Here is an 18737-nt window from a genome sequence, read left to right as displayed (position 1 = left end):
AAACATATATATACGAAACATAATATTTTACTTTTTAATTAAATAAAATGATATAACATATATGTAATAAAAATATAACTTTATTATATGATATACTTGTTAACTATACGAATAAATAATACATCATATATAATATATATAACTTATATATATATATATATTTATATATATATATATATGTATAAACCTGTAAGATATTCAAGATATTATAAAAATATTAATATATATTTTTTTCTGTTTTTCTATATATAAATCTGTAGCTCAATCTTAAGAATATTTCAAAAAAAAAATAAATAAATAAAATATTAAGTCACACAAATATATAAATAATAAGCATATTTGGGGTTTGAATATGTGCACAATATGAATCCGTAAGGGAGAAAAAAAAAAATATATAAAAATAAATAATAATAATTAAAATAAAAGAATAATGTGAAATATATAAAAAAATTTTTTTTATTAAAATATTATCCTTTTTTGTGTAGCATTTCGTAATTTGTTATCATCTTTTAACATATTTATATGTATTAATATCTTGTATAATATTTTAATTTATTAATTATATCATATTTGAAATATATTTTATTTTATATTTTATTATTATTTATTATTTATTTTTTTTTTTTTTCATGTGAAGAGAATTATCATGTTGTACTAAAATAAAAAAAAAAAAATGTTTCATTTATTTCTATTTGCAATTTTATGAGTAATTTTATTAATATGCTTATAAAATAAAATATTGGAAATTTCCCACCTTTTCTTTCTTTTTTTTTTTTTTGTTAAAGTTATTTATGTATATTTTGAGAATAAATTAATTACACAGGGAATTATATATATATATATATATATATATATATATATATATATTTATTTATTTATTCATCTATCTTTAAAGGTACAATTAATATGAACTCCATAAAATATAGTTATACAAATATATATATGTATATAATTTAATTTTTTTTTAAAAAAATGAAAGTGTAAATGAACAATATAATATGGACATAAAAAATGAAGGTAATAATATTGTAAAGAATTTAATGAGTTATTTTAACATAGGTCAAAAAAATGATGAGAACAAATTGCCAAATTATAATATTGAAGAAAATGATGATACAAAAATTGTAAAGACAAGAACGTTAAATTTTATAATATCTTCTGCTGTTGTTTTATGTGCATTACATCCACTGGATACAATAAGGACACGTAAGCAAATATATCGAGTTTATAAAAATTCATATCCATATTATTATAATAACAAATATAGTTTATTATATATTCTGAAAAAAGAAAAATTTGAAAGCATATATCGTGGATTGTTAGCTAGTTTAATTACTACAGGAGTATCTCAAGGTACCTTTCGATTTATTTATGACACCTTAAATTATTATATAATTCAAAATTTTAATAATAATAATAATAATAATAATAATAACAATAAAATAAGGAATGAAATAAATAATATAGGAAACGAAAAATATATTATATACAATAATATTAATCAAAATAATAATAGTAATACAAATGATAATAATATAAATATGAATTATTATATCCTAACCAGTAGTATAAGTTCAATTATAAGTGTTCTTTTTCTTCACCCCATATGGCTTATTAAGACCAAGATAGAATGCACAATAAATTTAAATTATAAATTTATAAATTATAAAAGTAGAATATTAAGTAAACACTATAAAAGTTTTTGTCCAAGAAATAAAATATTTAATTATAAAATGATATATAATATAATATCACTATTTATTATAAATCCAAAAAATAAAATATATGGTAACTATAAAAAAGTAAGATATATTAATAATAATTTGATGAAGATATATAAAAATAATTTTATATATAACAAACATATTAAATCAGTTTATAAATATAACCATCTTTCTTACATAAAAGGCAATCAAATATATTCAAATAAAACGTTACAAAAAAAAATGATACATAATTATTTATTATATAAATATTATGCATTGTCTAATTTTGAACGAAAACATTTAACAAAGAAATATTTATCAACACTTCGAAAAAAATTTCTTAAGAAACATATATTATATTCAAAAAGACCTTTATCAGGAAATGAAATATTACATATATTTAAAAGAGAAGAAAATAAAAATAATGTAAGTGCTGTTTATAAATATAAAAATTATTTTCATTTTGTTTATAGTATATATAAAAAGGAGAGGCTATTTTCTTTTTATAAAGGATTTTTAGCATCCTTATTATTAACACCACATGTAGCATTACAATTTTATACATATGAATATTTAACACATTTTTTTAGTTCACAATATATAAATAATATCTTACAAAATAAAAATATACATTTTTCATCAGATGTCTTAAATAAATTCTTACCTTTTCTATATGGAGCCTTATCCAAATATATTGCAATTATTTTTACATATCCATTATATACCATTAAAATGAGACAACAGGTTCAAATGAAAAATTATGGATTTTATAAAGTGCTACTTAATATATTTAAATGTGAAGGTATCAGATCATATTACACTGGTATTAATATGCACTTATTAAGAAACTGTTTACAAAATGGTATACTCTTTTTTATTTTTGAATATTTGAATAATGCAAAAATTTGACGTATTACATATATATATATAATAAATATTTATATTTTAACAAACATCTTATACATATTAAAATATTTAGATATTTACATTTTTTTTGTTTTAATTTATTAGTATTATGTGTAAATAAATATATATATTTATTTATTTTTAGATAGAATGAATATGATGCATATCATATTATTTTATCTTTCCTCATTTGCTTTTTTTTTTTTTTTTTTTTTTTTTTCGTTTTTACCTTCAAAACATAATTATTTAAAATAATATAGTTATAATATAAAAATAATATATATATATATATATATATATATATATATGTATATCCTTTTAAACATATAAAAATAAAAAAATAAAATATTTAAAAAATTAAAGACGCCTTTGCGTCTTATTTGTTCATATTTCCCTTGTGCTCAATATAGACGGTATTAACATAAAATAAATTAACAAAAGGATACACACATATTATTAATTTTATATTTCCTTACAAACTTATAAAATTATTTTTTTTAAATATTATCATGGTATGTAGACATAAATTTGGCTATTCTCTTCCTTTTGAATATATTCCCTTTCAACCAGTAGATCGATTTTTTTTTCAATAACCTGAAAAGTGAGGCATGCCAAAAAAAATTAAATAATATATGTATAAATATATATATATATATATATATACCCAATCTATGGAAGATTAACTATTAAGTGTTATTATTTTATTATTTTATTATTTTATTATGTTATTATTTTATTATTTATATATACTTACTTGGTTTGTTGGAGAAAAGCTTGATAGGGATTTTTTGACATAATCAAATATTTGGTCATAGAAAAGTTTCTTGTGCATTTTCATTACCCTTACAATAGCAGCTTCAATTGCCATAGTGCGATCTTCTTTTGTCTTTTCATGTTCTTTTGATAATAATGCGGTAGTTTTTTTTATGTAGACATTTTTGTTTGCGTAGGAGAAATTCTTGTTTATATAAAAATTAGATTTACTCCAATCAAGAATTTGATCATCTGATGTAATCAGTTTAAAATGATAAAAGGATGTATACATATGATCAGTAAATGATTTAAGATCTATTTGTAATTCATTTTTAACAATATCATAATTAATATATTTATATTTATTAAATAATAATAATATTTGAGCATTAACAAAATTACAATATAAATTATAAAGAGTATTATTAAATTCATAATGTAGAATAACTTCACTTAATTCATATATCCATTCGAGTTTTCTATTTTTATTTTCTGATTTATAATATTCTTCAAATACTTGAATATATTTATTAAATGGTTCATTTAATTGTATGTGTATTTTTTCTAATGTAGGCCAATAACCTTTATTTAATATTTTGACGGAAAAAAAATCTTTAACATTATCATAATTAGAAAAATGATGATTATATTTATTATTATTATTATTATTATTTACAATTTGGTTGTTATTGAATACATTTTTCATATGATCATAAAATTTATTATTCATATTTGTATTATTTATTAGATCTTGTATCATACCTCCTAATTTGGATGTATATTGTGATCCACATAAATAATATAACTGTTCAATAAATTTCTTTTCAATATTTAATGAAATATAAATATTATTAATTAATCTATTAGCCAAATATACTCTATAATATTCAAAAAATGTTTCTTTATTACTAGTATAATTGAATATTTCTACAATTTCTGACATTTTTTTCATTAAGAATTTTGTTTCCTCATCATTTTTTTCTTCATTATTCATAAGTATTTTTTCTTTTTCATGTACATTATTTTCATTATTAAGATCTCGTTTTAATATATTATCAGCATATATTACTAACAATTTAACAGTACTAAAATATTCATCTTCATGTTCTACAAAACTTTCAAAATAATCTTTTAAGCATTCGTTAAAATTGGGGTCTATATTTTTATTGGATATATTAAAAAAGGATAGTTTGAAAATATTATCATAATGGCTATGTAATTTAATTAGTTGTTCAATATAATCACATAATATAATATCATCCTTCTGTTGAGTCTTAATAATATTGTTATTATTGTCGTCGTTGTTCATGTCTTCTATATAGTTATCATTATCCTCCATACTATTATCGTCAATATTTTGTATATTATTTACATTTTTTGACATGTGCATTTTTCTGGATAGTTGTACATATTTGTCTTTTAATTCATTTCCCTCCATTTTAATATATTCTCCTATAATTTTTTTTAATCCTGTAAGAGCTTCTGGGAAATAGGAAAATAATATATATGTTCTTCTTAATGAACTTAGATTATTATTTTTTAATAAATGAAATATATTATTTTTATTATCTAAGAGTGTATTTAATTTTTCATATATTAATATTTTAACAATAATATTAGTTACTTTTTCACATGTATCATCATTTAAATTTAAGGATTTATTTTTTTCATATTCTTTTTCAATAGCATTTTCAATAGATATAATATAATCATCAAATGGATAATCATTTATCCATTCTTCTGCTTTTTTTTTATAAAAATTATTTACATTTTCAACAATTTTCTTTTCTATATCATGTTCATACATTTTTTCATTACTTTCTTTATCTAATTCTTTATATAATTCTACAATATTACAAAATAATTCTTTCTGATCAATTTCTTCTTGTAATCTTAAATTATTATAAATTTCATAAATAATATTTTTTATATCTTCTCTTAATTCATTAAATAATGTTATTTTGAAAATGTTTTTTGTATAAGCACTCAGACATAAAGAACTATTATATTCTACATAATAACGATCTAAATATCTTAAAAATTTATTCATCCATTTTGTATAAAAAGAATATTTAAACCAAGCATCAATCAATATTTTAGTTTTATTTAATTCATCACTATTTTTTAATAATGGTTTTATTTTATCTATAGTATACATTGATAAACTCTCTCCATATTTTCTATAAACTTCTTTAGAATAACAAAACGGATTTTTCTTAGCACACATATTATATACTACTGTATACAGTCTTGTATATTCTGTAGCACTAAATAAATTTTTGTTTTTCTCAATATGCTCATTCTCTAAATATTTCTCTATTTTCTCAATAGCCTCTTCCCTTATTATTTTCCATCCACTTTCAAAGGTTACATTTACAATGTCCATTGTGTATCACCCTTTCATGTAAAATTAGGATGAAAAGCTAAAGATAACTTTTTTTTTTTTTAATTATATAATTTGTGTATATGTAAATTTATATGTATAATTATATGTATATTTAAATAAAAAAATATATATATATATATATATTTATTTATTTGTTTACTTATCATATAAATATTAAAATATATTAAGATAATATAAGGACGAAATGTTTGAAATTATCATTTAATATTATAAAAAATATTACACAATATTTTTAATTATCATTATGAATTATTATAAAAACTTAAGGTTGATTATTGTGTATACGTTTAAAATACAATTTATAATTTTCAGGTTTCCTTTTTTTTTTTTTTTTTTTTTTTTTTTTTCATTTATTAGTTCCAATTGTTCGATATATGCACACAGTTTAATTATTTTTCCAAAAACGAAAATATATTATATATATATATATATTATTACAACAAGAAAGGGAAATATTATTCATACATATTTCTTTATCAACGAATTATTTAAAATATTTTTAAAAAGGTATTCATATATATAATATATATATATATTTTTTTGGAAGGGTTAATAGGTTATCATATGAAATGGCTTTTTATATATATATTACCTAAATGAAGACATACAAAAAGAAAATAAAAATTAAGAAATACAATCTTTTTTTTTCTTTCTTTCTCTTCTTTTTATTTCTTTTTTCATTTTTCTTTTATTTTTATTTTCTCTCTATGAATTTTTGAAATATAACAGTTTATATATAAGATAAAATATGCAAAAAAAAAAAAAAAAAATAAAATAATTGGTAGTTAATGAATAATAATTTATATTATTTATATCATAATGTTATTATAGGACATTTCGTTTTTGGAAAATATATAAAAGAGGACAGTAAAAATAATATAAAATAAAATAAAACATAACATTAAAAAATATATCTTCTAATATTTTCAATCTTATTGGTGCACCAGTTGGAATTCAATTATGTCCATATACTTAATTATATTTCAACATAATATTTAATATAAATTTTTGATTACTTATTTCTTCCAGTAGTTAATTGTCATGTAATTTTTTTTTTTTTTTCTTACAAAAACGTATTTTATATTAATATGAAATATATATATTTTATATTCTTGATATTCTACATGTTTACAATATTGAAAATGATTTCTTAATGTATGCTATATGTGTACATCTTTATTTTTTAATTTAGAATATATAAAAAAACATAAATGAACATTTAAGGTTGCAACATTTGAAAAGTCATATGAATGAGTCTAAATATTATGACGCTAAAATATATTTTCATATACTCATAATTTAAAATATATATATATATATATATATATATATTTGTATTTTATTATATATATTTATTTAATATATTTTTATTCTGTTATTTTATTTTATTTTAAAGTATAAAAAAATTATGTTTACATATACGTGCACATGAATGTATATATTCTAATGATTGCACACTGGTTGTTAAAAGGATAAATTTATTTTTTATAGGTATGTATATATATATATATATATTGTATAACAACTATAAATTTTATATAGAAATATAACACTTATCCATATTTACATGTATTTATATATATATATATAGAAAAACAAAAGTGAAATAAAAAAAAAAAAATTGTTGTGTTTATTATTATTTGATTAAATGATATTAGTGTATATAATATTTTATTATATACTTAATATATGATACATATTATGTATATATTTATATTTAATTATTTATCCATTATATTCATAATTATATAATAAAAAAATGCAATATTGTAAGTCCATTTTTTTACACAGTTTATTTTTATTTTTTTTAATTTAATTTTTGGAAAACGATAAAAAAAATGTCAGAAACTTCAGCTTGTCCACTTAACGATTTTTTTGATATAGATGAAGAAAATAATTTAGATGAAATAAAAAAAGAAGAAAAAGACGTTTTTAGTGGAAACTTTTTATCTTATATATATAATCAATTTGAATTTTGTTGTATAAATTTTTTTGACGAATTAAAAAAAAAAGATAAAAGAAAAAATATAACTTTAAAAAAAAATTATTCAGATGGTTATAGTAAAGATGAAAATGGTAAATATTATTATAATGTCTTCGATAAAATTCTTAAAAAAGATGTAGATAGAAATAAGGAGGTTTCCCTTCGCTCAATCTATTTTAACCCACACGTAAAACCAAATAAATCAAATTATATAAATATAAATAAATAAATATATATATATATATATATATATATATATATATATATGTTATGTATGTTATTACACATTTGTAATTTTATTTTTTATTTTATTTATTATTTATTTGTTATTTATTTGTTATTTATTTTTTTTTCTCCATCCCCTTTTTTGAAGGCAGACTGGTGTGAATGCGCATACGAATTTAACATAGAACTAAACCAACAAGAAGCCGAATTTTGTATTTTTAATTTCTTCTTAAAAATGTACAGATATGAAGAAAGAAATAAAGACTTACTACTTACCATACTTTTGGAATGTTTATATTCGAAGAAAGACATGAAAAAGGCATTTCATATACAAAAAGAAAATTTTAAATTTTTAAAAGAAATAAAAAATATAGAGACAAGTAATTTTAAAGAATCTTTAAATGAATTAATAAATATTATTGAGAATACAAATTTTATACAATTTAATAAGAATGAAAAAAAAGATATGCAAAAATATTATTTCAAATTATATATCATGATAAAAATTAAATATCCATACGGTATATATATATTTAATTGTGATGATGTATATGATATAGTTGTAATTGATTGTAATACCTTTATGCAAAATAAACCAAAAATAATGAGTTTTCTTTCTCTTCGAAAATTTATTTCATTTCTTAATAATATATATTCTATTAATATTAATGAGGAAAATATACATGATTCATTTCCTATTATTGTCTATGAATCTAAAGAATGTTATCATTTATCACATAGTCATTTACCTCTTAACTTGTCAGTATGTACACCGAAGGAAAAAAAAAAGAATTCCGTAGAAAATGAAAATGAAAAGGAAAATATAAATAAGGACTGATCAGACTGACATGAAAATGGATAAGAATATATAAAAAGGGATCTTATCCAACATATATATATATATATATATATATATATATATGTATATGTATGTATAAACATTTATTTATTAATTCATATATATTCATTTATTCATTTCATATTTACATTCAATATACATTGGACACTTTCCTTTTTATGAATATATTTTTGGTACATTTCATTTTAACAATTAATAATTTTTAAGTATTCAAAATAAATTATGGAAAACAAAATTTTAAATAAATATATTTTATATTATAATTACAAAAATATTTAATGAAATCAATATTAAGTTATTATAATAATTACGGACGAAAAATGTATGTTTCTTTATATACATGTGTATAAAAAAATGTATTTTTTATTTGGTAATAGTCCACCTTTGACAATTTAATACAATCACTAAATCGTTAGATAACTGGACACATAATGAGCATGCAAAATAGGGAAAATAACAACAAATATATGTAAATAAATATAAACAAACATATATATATATATATATATATATTTTTACTCACATGTTTGTACTTTCTTTTTGTACATTAAACTTGGTGTATTTTTGTTAAAACATCTAAAACCGATTTTGTTTCTAAAACATCATGAACTCTTATTAGATCTACCTTTTTATAATAGCTGTAGGAAGCAATTGCTAATCCACCTGAAAAAAAAAAAAATAGATACACATACATTAATATATATTGTATATATTATATATAACATATATAGAATCGTTACTTTTATATAACCAAATTAATTTTTATTTTATTTTGTTTAAACATACCACATATATTTTTTTGATATAAAAGTTGATCCTTGTCTTTCCTCATGTAATTCATCTTAAACATCCAATTATTTGATTTGTCCAGAATATTTTTATTTCCATTTTGTTCATCATTTGATTTTTGTTGTGTATTTATTAAAGCATTTTGATCACTCATGCAATGAGCAATAAATCTTTTTCTTGAATATCCAATAAAAAGTGGATAATCATCATATACATGTATATCTTGTAAGAGTTTAATAGATTGGTCATGTTTCTTTGCAAATCCTAAACCAATATCAAAAAGTATCCTATAACGAGGTATTCCATTCAATACAAGGAAATTTAATCTTTCTTCTAAGTAATTTTTTATATCATAAACTAGATTATCATAATCTGTTAATTTATCCATTGTATGTGGATTTCCTCTTTTATGCATTAGAACTACACTATAGAATTTGTTTTTTTTTTTTAATAATTTTATAATTTCTGGATTATTAGTACAAGCACTAATATCATTTAATATATCAACTAAATTATTATCAACACATTCTTTAAATATATTATAGTTAATTGTATCAATACTTATAATTGGTTTCGCATCACATTTATCAATATTATCTTCTATATTGTTCCATTCTTTTTGAAATAATTCTAATACAGGTATTACTAAATCTCTTTCACTAATTTTAGGATTAGGTACAACAAAAGGAGCAGACGATTCTCCCCCTATATCAATAACACTAGCACCTTCATTTATCATTTCAAACATTCTTTCAACAGCACGTTTAGGTTCAACAAATATGCCTCCATCTGAAAAAGAATCATAATTAACATTTAATATTCCAACAATATGAGTTTTTTCTTTTAAATAAGATATTCTATCTTTTAATACATATATTCTTTTATTATTTTCTTTAATATTTATATTATATTCTTCTTTCATCCTATTTACATAGTTGTTATATAAACATCTGATGGTATCATTTAAAACAGTATGCTTAAATTCTGGTATCATATCGTTTAAGCATAAAAGTATGCTATATCTGTGTGTTGTATACACATGAGGAATGGATAAAAATTCAATCTTATCTACTATATTGTTTATTATTTCTAGTGGATCTCTAAAAGAATTTATATGATTTTTATTATTTACATAATTATTGTTCATCTGGTCAACATAATTATTATTATTATTATTATCTTCATTATTGTTAGTATTAGAATTTATATCTTTATTCATATTTACCTTAGACATATTATCATTTTCATTTTTTATATGTCTTTCTAAATGTATATATTTCGAAAGTATTTTATAAATCATATTTTTTTCTAATTTTAGATTTTTCATAAATATTGTAAAATCATTAAAAAATAGAATATCTATATCTATTATACGATTTTCAAATTTTTCTTTTTCTTTTACATTTTCTCTTTTCATTAATTCTTCAATATATTTTATAATTACCAACATACTAAGAGGATCATTTACAAAACTTTTAACTACAACTGTTAAATTATAAAAATAGCTAGTATAATATTTATCTTTATATTTGTTTAAATTATTTTTCATTATTTCATCATTTTTTACTATTATATTATTACATTCTAATAAATAATTTTCTACATTTACTTCCTTTAGAATACTATTATCAACTTTTCCATTTTTCAAAAATGTTTCATATTCCATACATTTATCAATTAGTTCTTTATTCTCTTCATATTTAGATTCTTCCAAATTTCCTATCAATTCGTTTATATAATTAACATCATATATATGACAGTCCTTGTTTATTTTTTCACAACTTTCCTTTTTATCTAACACAACGTATTCTGGAACGGTTTCATACAAGTAGGATGTATTAATAATTTTTCCTACAAAGTGAAAAATATAAATATAGAATCAAAGAGTGAAACATAGAAAAGTATTTATATACACAAATATATATATATATATATATATATATGTATATATATTTGTTTGTTTGTTTATTTTATTTTATTTTTTTACTTACCTAAATATTTTTCAATAAGGTGCAGAGCAGTTTCTAGAATCAACACAGCGTTTTTTCTATCATTTGTTCCTAAGTTTAATACAGCAATATTAGTTTTATTTTCTTCAGAAAGTATTAGTTCTTGTATATTTTCCATATTATATATATTTGGATATAAAAAAATAAATAAAAAAGTAAAATATATATTAGATTTCTTTAAGCAAAATTTATTATTATTAATATTAAATAATTTTATTATATATATATATATATATATATATATATATTTCTTTTTTCTTTTAGTTAGATAGAGATACTAATTTAAAAAGTTTGGAGTAAATATATTTTTAGAATTTTTTTGACAGATACTTTATTTATTTTACTATATAGTTTGTTTTATTTTCTACTATTATTATTACTATAAATTTTTTTTTTTTTTTTTTTTTTTTTTTTTTATTTAATTTGATATTTTTTCTAAGTTGTAAATATATATATTTTACATATATATAGGTGTTCATTTAATACTTGGTATCGATTATAGGACTTAAAAATAAAATACATAACAGAAATAATTTTCTCGTTCACTAATAAGCATATATATATATATATATATATATATATACATATATATTTTCAATTACTGATTAAAACATTTAACAAATATATTTAGAAATATTTGTTAAATTAGATGAATGTGTTTTTTGTTATTTTTCATATATTTTTTTTTGTGTAAGATTTTAATATTATAAGTATTTTTTTCTTTTTTCTTATAAATAAAATATAAGTATATTAATCCATTGAGAGAATTATATAATCATATATAATATTTTTTTTTTTTGTTAATACCTTTTTGTAAATATGAAGGATATAATTTATGATTGGTATAATACATTATGTTGTTATAAGACCATACATAAAATTAATAATTACGTAAAAGCCAAGTAATAATTAGAAAATTTCAATAAAAATACAAAAGAAAGAAAAAAAATATATAATAAAAATAAAATACAACATACAATATAAAACGAATGAGATATGAATATAAATAAATACATATATATATTATAAATATATATATATATATATATATATTTTGTTATATTTCCTTTACTATTAGTTTTTCTTTCTTTTTTATATCATACTTAAAAATATTATTTTTTTTTATTAGTAGAGAGATATTAAATTCTCAGGAAAAAGAAATTGTGTATGAAAATAAGTATGTACCTCATACGATAGCTATTCTAGTTGCTCTTGGTATTATGAATATATATATAACAATATATTTATAATTATAAATAATAATATGTGTATAAGTTTTTGCTTAATATGTTCTTTTATTTTTTAATTTTTATTATAGGAATTCAAACAGTTTTTCATAATATGAAGAGACTGAACATTTTTCGTTTTAGGTTATTACTATAAATTAAAAAAAAAAAAAAAAAAAAATTATAAATAAATAAATATATATATATATATATATATATATATATATATATATATATATACATTCATCTATGTGTTGTCTTTCAAGATATTATAATAATATTATTTGTTCAAAATATATATATATATATATAAACATATTTTTTTTAGACCATATCTTCCAATATCTTTTGGAATACTAAGTAATTAAAAAAAAATAAAATAAATGCCTCCCAAAAAAATACACACCCCAATATATATATATATATATATTGTAAGAAAAAGAAGAAAAATATTTAATTACAAAATATATTTTTTTTGCTTTTCAGCATCTTCTTCATTTTTATATGTGCATAATCTATATATGAGTCGTAAAACTATTAATAAATTAATTCACCTATATTTAATGTCTTCAAACGAAAAGGGTTTATGCAATAAAATCGATCAAATGTAATATAAACAAAATAAATATATAAATGTGTATCTATGTGTATATATATATGTGTCAATATTTTTCTTTTTTTCTTTGTAGATATAAAACAGAAGAACCTAGCGATTATTCATATTTAACAAGAAATATTTCATGATAAACATTTTGTATTTCTTCTATTCATGTTAACTAATTACATTTTTTAATATAATTATGTCCATTTTATTTCTTTTCTCATAGGTTCCTTTGATTAATTTTCAAAGGAAGAAATAAAAAATTTAATATAAAGTTTGAATATTTTACAACGAAAAAAAAAAAAAAAAAAAAAAAAAAATAAAATAAAATAAAATAAAATAAAATAAAAATAAAAATAAAAATAGAAAAAAAGAAATAAATAATGCAAAGATTAAAAAAAAAAAAAAGAGAGAGAAATATAGAATAAAGGATGTGCAAATAAAAATAAAACAAATAAATTTAACTTTTAATATTACTTGGAATTATTTTCTATATATATATATATTTATATATAGGTATGAATTATGTGTTTACTATATACTACGAAGTATAAATATATAATGTATACACCATTATCTAAAATATAATATTTTAAAATTTATACATTTATTAATATAAAAGTTTTAAATAATAATACAATTTATGTTTTAATTATTTTTTATATGTAGATTAGTTTTTTTTTTCTTTTTTTTTTTGCATATTTTTTTTTTTTATTTTTTTTTACTCTTGTAAATAATATTTTAATTATATATATATGTATAAATAACATATACATAGATGTACATATATAAAAAATGATTAACATTTTTGTACAAATAGTTTTGTTAAGTAATATTTTGAAATATAAAAATATATAACTTAAAAACAATTATTTATTATTAACACATGTAAATGTATATTTATGAAATACATACATACATATATATATATATATATATATATACATATATTCATAAATTCATTATTATTATTTATACATATATAAAAAAAATATACCCAAAATAAAAAGGATCATTTTTTTCAAAGGATTATAATTCAAGCATATAAAAAAAAAATTATAGGTACATAATAAATTAAGATGTTCAAATATATAATGAAATATATAATATATATATTGTAAAAATAAGTAATGATATAATTAATAGTAAAATAAAACATTGTGTGTTGTTATTTTTTTTTTTTATTATCATAAGGATAGAATGTATATATAATGTGCATTATATATATATGTAAATGTTTGTGCTTCTTCTTTTTTTTTTTTTTTTTTTTAATTTTTTAATTTTTTTTTTTTTTTTTTTTTTTTTTTTTTGGAGAAATGGATATGTTTTAAAATTTTCGAATAAATCTTAAAATACAACTTTTAACATCTGAATAGTATATTATAATGTGTGGAAAAAAGGTAAAAAAAAAAATGAAAATAAAAGTTATTTATATATATAATATTAATTTAGTTCATATGTGAATTTACCATGCTTCATTATTATTATTATCATCTACATTTTGGAAATTATTTCTTTGGAACTTTTGATCATCAAATTTTTTGAAGTTGTTATTATACTTGTTATTATTGAATGGGTTATTATTGTTATTATATGGGAAATTATTATTATTATTATTATTGGGGTACATATTATTATTATTAAATGGATTGTTAGCAAATGCTAATGTACCTGCATTATTATTATTAAAAGCATTATTATTTTTATTATTAAAAGGATGATGATGTTGTTGGTTATAATTATTAAATGGTCCCTTATTATTATTAAATGGATTATTATTATTGTTATTATTATTATTCATGTGCATATTATTGTTCATATTAAAATTCCTATTATCCATATTATTATTATTATTATTAAATCTGTTGTTAAAATTATTTTTGTTTTTCATAAACTTATATTTATAATTTCTATTAGCTCTTGCACTTGCTGTATGTTTCATAACTAGATTTAAAAACCAACGAGGTATTTGTTGATTACATTCTTCTAATGTTGCTAATAGATCCTTAAATATATTTTTATTGTCTTCATTTACAAATGATGTTGCTATACCAATATTTCCAGCTCTTCCAGTTCTTCCAATTCTATGAATATAATCATCTATATTACTTGGTAAATCGAAATTGATAACATGTTTAATATTTGATATATCTAAACCTCTTGCTGCTACATCTGTTGCAACTAAAATATTTTTGATACCTCTTTTAAATAGTTTTAGGGCTCGTTCTCTTTCATCTTGACTTTTATCTCCATGTATACATACAGCATTTAATTTCTGATTGTTTAAAAATCTTTCAATAATATCTGCTTTTCTTTTTGTTTCAATAAATAAAATAGTTAATCCACTATTATTTTCTGCTAATAGATTCAATAAATAATTACATTTATTTTCTTCTTCTACAAATACCAAATTTTGTTTAATATATTCATTTGTACTACCAACCTTACCTACAAGTAAAAATGTATACTTACATAAATATTCTTTTGCTAACACTTGTATTTCTTTTCTAAACGTTGCACTAAACATAATAGTTTGTCTCTTTATAATATCATTACAATATTTTTTATATTCTACTTTATTTTCACTCGTATGTACATCATTATCATTTCCTGGCATATCATAATCATTTACAATACTTCTTATCTGTGGTGAAAAACCCATATCTAACATACGATCAGCTTCATCTAATACTAAAAATGTGGTAAGGAATAATTTAATTTTCCCTTTTTCTAATATATCATTTAATCTTCCAGGTGTTGCAACTATTATATCTGCTCCTTTATCTAAATTTGATAATTGTGTTTTTATATTATTTCCCCCATATAATACTACTGGTTTTATACCTGTTTCAAAACAAAACTTCTTAGCATCATAAAATATTTGTACAGCTAATTCTCTGGTGGGAGCTAATATTAAACAAATGGGTAAACATACACGATTGAAATAATAATTTGATGTTTTATTATTTTGTTCATAATATGTATGTTTTGGTGGATCATTAATTAGCATATGATTTATTATTGGTAATAAATACCCAGCTGTTTTTCCACTACCTGTTTGGGCTACACCTATCAAATCATTTCTATTCATAATAATATTTAAACTATATTTTTGTATAGGTGTTGTCTTATCATAATTTACTTTCTTAATATTTGATAATAATAATTCATTCAAATTTAATGATGGATCATCAAATGTTTCTATGGCTGCAACATTCTCACTATTAAATCCACTAATTTCTACAGGTATAGAATTATATAAATCAAAATTAACACCCTTTTCACTTTTTACATTTGAATATATTTCTTCTTCTTTTTCAGGGTAATACCTTCTATTATCTCTTGTGGCCCATGCAGTTTGAGGAATAGTATAATTTCTTGGAAATGAATTATTATTATTATTGTTGTTATTGAAGTTGTTATTTCCTCCACCTTTATTAAAATTCATTCTATTAAAATTATTTCTATTGTTGTGAAAATTACCTTGATTTCTTAACATAGGAGGTTTATATCTGGGCTTTTCCATTCTTCCATTATTATTATTATTATTGTTGTTGTTCATATAATTATTATTTCTTTTATTATTATTATCGAACATTAATCTATTATTTTCCATTTGCATATTATTTAAATTATTTACATTATGGTTATTATTAAAAGAATTCATACCACCAACATTCAAACCTCCTTTCATTTGATCATGCATCATATTATTTTCATTATTTCCTTGATTATCATAATATTTATTATTACCAAAATTATTCTTCATATTTTCTGCATTATTATTTTTATCAACATAATTCATGTATGATCTATTATTATCAACATTCCTAACAACACCAGCACTACTACTACTATTATTATTATTACTGTTGTTGTTGTTATTATTATTATTATTACTATTATTACTATTATTATTAGTAGTATCGTTTAATCCTACATTCTCATTATTAGCATTCACATGTTCAACACTAAAATTCCTACTTCCATTATTGTTATTTCCTGCCATATGGTTCATTTCTCTTTTATTATTTCTTACTTGGTTATATACAAAATTGTTAGTAGATCCATCCTCTGCAACAACACTACCCTTATTATAGGTATTAGACATATTATCATTTGTATTTGATGCGTAGCTATTCCTTACATATAAGCTTCCTTCTTCATTCTTATTATATCCGCTGTTCATATTGCTATTATTATAATTCATGTTTGTCATTTTTTCAAAATTGTTATAGACTTATGAAAGATTTATGTAATATATATAATATATATATATATAAACAGATAAATATATTTACAAATAAATATGTTCGTGGGTATATACGTGCAGGTGTATTAGTAGGGGTCTTCTCTTTTACTATATTGTTTTCCTTTTTTCGTATAAGCTATAATTAAAATATTCTTAAATTTTTTTTTTTTATTATTTTAAATAACATTAACTTCAATATGTTATAGTTTCTTCCTTGGGCCAAAAATTCCAATTTCGTAATATAAAATAAATAAATATTTGTGTATTTTTAATCAATATACATTAAAGTTATAAACATATGTGTATATATATAAAAAAATATATAGATGATGTTAGTTTTTTTTTTTTCTTCTTTCTTCATAAAAAAATAAAAAAAATCTTCTATTTTAAGTATTCTAGTTTATTATTTTATTTATTTAATATTATATATATGTAAACTTTTATTATGTGTACAAAATAAGAAATTTTCTTTATATTTGTGTATATAGGTATTTTCCTTTTTCTTTATCTTTGTATATACGCTTATAATTATATATATATATATATATATATTTTTTTTTTTTTTTTTATTTATTTTATTTTTTTTTTTCTCTTTTATAATATTTTCTTTTTCTTTTTTATATTATATTATATTATTTTTTCTGTATTTATCTCTTTCTTTGCAATTGGTTATTTTTATATATATATTTTTTTTTTTCTTGCTTCTTTTTTAAGAACTTATTTTGGTTTCACAAAATAGCTTATACATAAATGTACATTTTTTTTATAAATATAATTGCATAAAATATATATTTTTTACTTTTTTTCTTATGTTCCTTTTATATACTTTATTATATATATATAATATATATATTCTTAAGAAAATATCTTATTTTGTTAAAAATATATATTATTGAAAATAAAAAAAATATATTTTATACACTTATACATATATATATAAATATAAAAAAAAATATATTTTTCTTATTCCCTTATTATATATGTATATATATATATGAACAATGAAATATATAAAAAATA

The 18737-nt window shown here is 18.6% G+C and overlaps 6 protein-coding genes across 6 annotated transcripts; 3 read left to right on the top strand and 3 right to left on the bottom strand.

Annotated features, from left to right (window-relative positions):
- Positions 1-998: 998 nt before the first annotated feature.
- On the top strand, positions 999-2615 carry PADL01_0810200 (mitochondrial carrier protein, putative; the record flags this gene model as incomplete). Its single annotated transcript, XM_028681440.1, has 1 exon — positions 999-2615. The coding sequence occupies one exon, from the start codon at positions 999-1001 to the stop codon at positions 2613-2615; it is 1617 nt and encodes a 538-aa protein (XP_028537818.1).
- Positions 2616-3119: 504 nt separating this feature from the next.
- On the bottom strand, positions 3120-5751 carry PADL01_0810100 (cullin-1, putative; the record flags this gene model as incomplete). The annotated part of the gene is made up of 2 exons (XM_028681439.1): positions 3120-3206; positions 3367-5751. 2 exons carry the CDS (start codon positions 5749-5751, stop codon positions 3120-3122), a joined length of 2472 nt encoding a protein of 823 aa, XP_028537817.1.
- Positions 5752-7610: 1859 nt separating this feature from the next.
- On the top strand, positions 7611-8819 carry PADL01_0810000 (conserved Plasmodium protein, unknown function; the record flags this gene model as incomplete). Its single annotated transcript, XM_028681438.1, has 2 exons — positions 7611-7943; positions 8130-8819. The coding sequence occupies 2 exons, from the start codon at positions 7611-7613 to the stop codon at positions 8817-8819; spliced, it is 1023 nt and encodes a 340-aa protein (XP_028537816.1).
- A 568-nt stretch (positions 8820-9387) lies between these two features.
- PADL01_0809900 (dihydropteroate synthetase) lies at positions 9388-11756 on the bottom strand (the record flags this gene model as incomplete). Its single annotated transcript, XM_028681437.1, has 3 exons — positions 9388-9503; positions 9627-11480; positions 11621-11756. The coding sequence occupies 3 exons, from the start codon at positions 11754-11756 to the stop codon at positions 9388-9390; spliced, it is 2106 nt and encodes a 701-aa protein (XP_028537815.1).
- Positions 11757-12457: 701 nt separating this feature from the next.
- PADL01_0809800 (conserved Plasmodium protein, unknown function) lies at positions 12458-13608 on the top strand (the record flags this gene model as incomplete). The annotated part of the gene is made up of 6 exons (XM_028681435.1): positions 12458-12540; positions 12768-12853; positions 12957-13008; positions 13193-13224; positions 13351-13471; positions 13554-13608. 6 exons carry the CDS (start codon positions 12458-12460, stop codon positions 13606-13608), a joined length of 429 nt encoding a protein of 142 aa, XP_028537814.1.
- Positions 13609-14930: 1322 nt separating this feature from the next.
- Positions 14931-17684, bottom strand: PADL01_0809700 (RNA helicase, putative; the record flags this gene model as incomplete). Its single annotated transcript, XM_028681434.1, has 1 exon — positions 14931-17684. One exon carries the CDS (start codon positions 17682-17684, stop codon positions 14931-14933), a length of 2754 nt encoding a protein of 917 aa, XP_028537813.1.
- Between the last annotated feature and the right edge of the window lie 1053 nt (positions 17685-18737).

Source organism: Plasmodium sp. gorilla clade G2 (genome assembly GCF_900097015.1).
Source record: "Plasmodium sp. gorilla clade G2 genome assembly, chromosome: 8".
Lineage (NCBI taxonomy): Eukaryota > Apicomplexa > Aconoidasida > Haemosporida > Plasmodiidae > Plasmodium > Plasmodium adleri (nom. inval.).
This window is presented reverse-complemented; position numbering and strand designations above follow the sequence as displayed.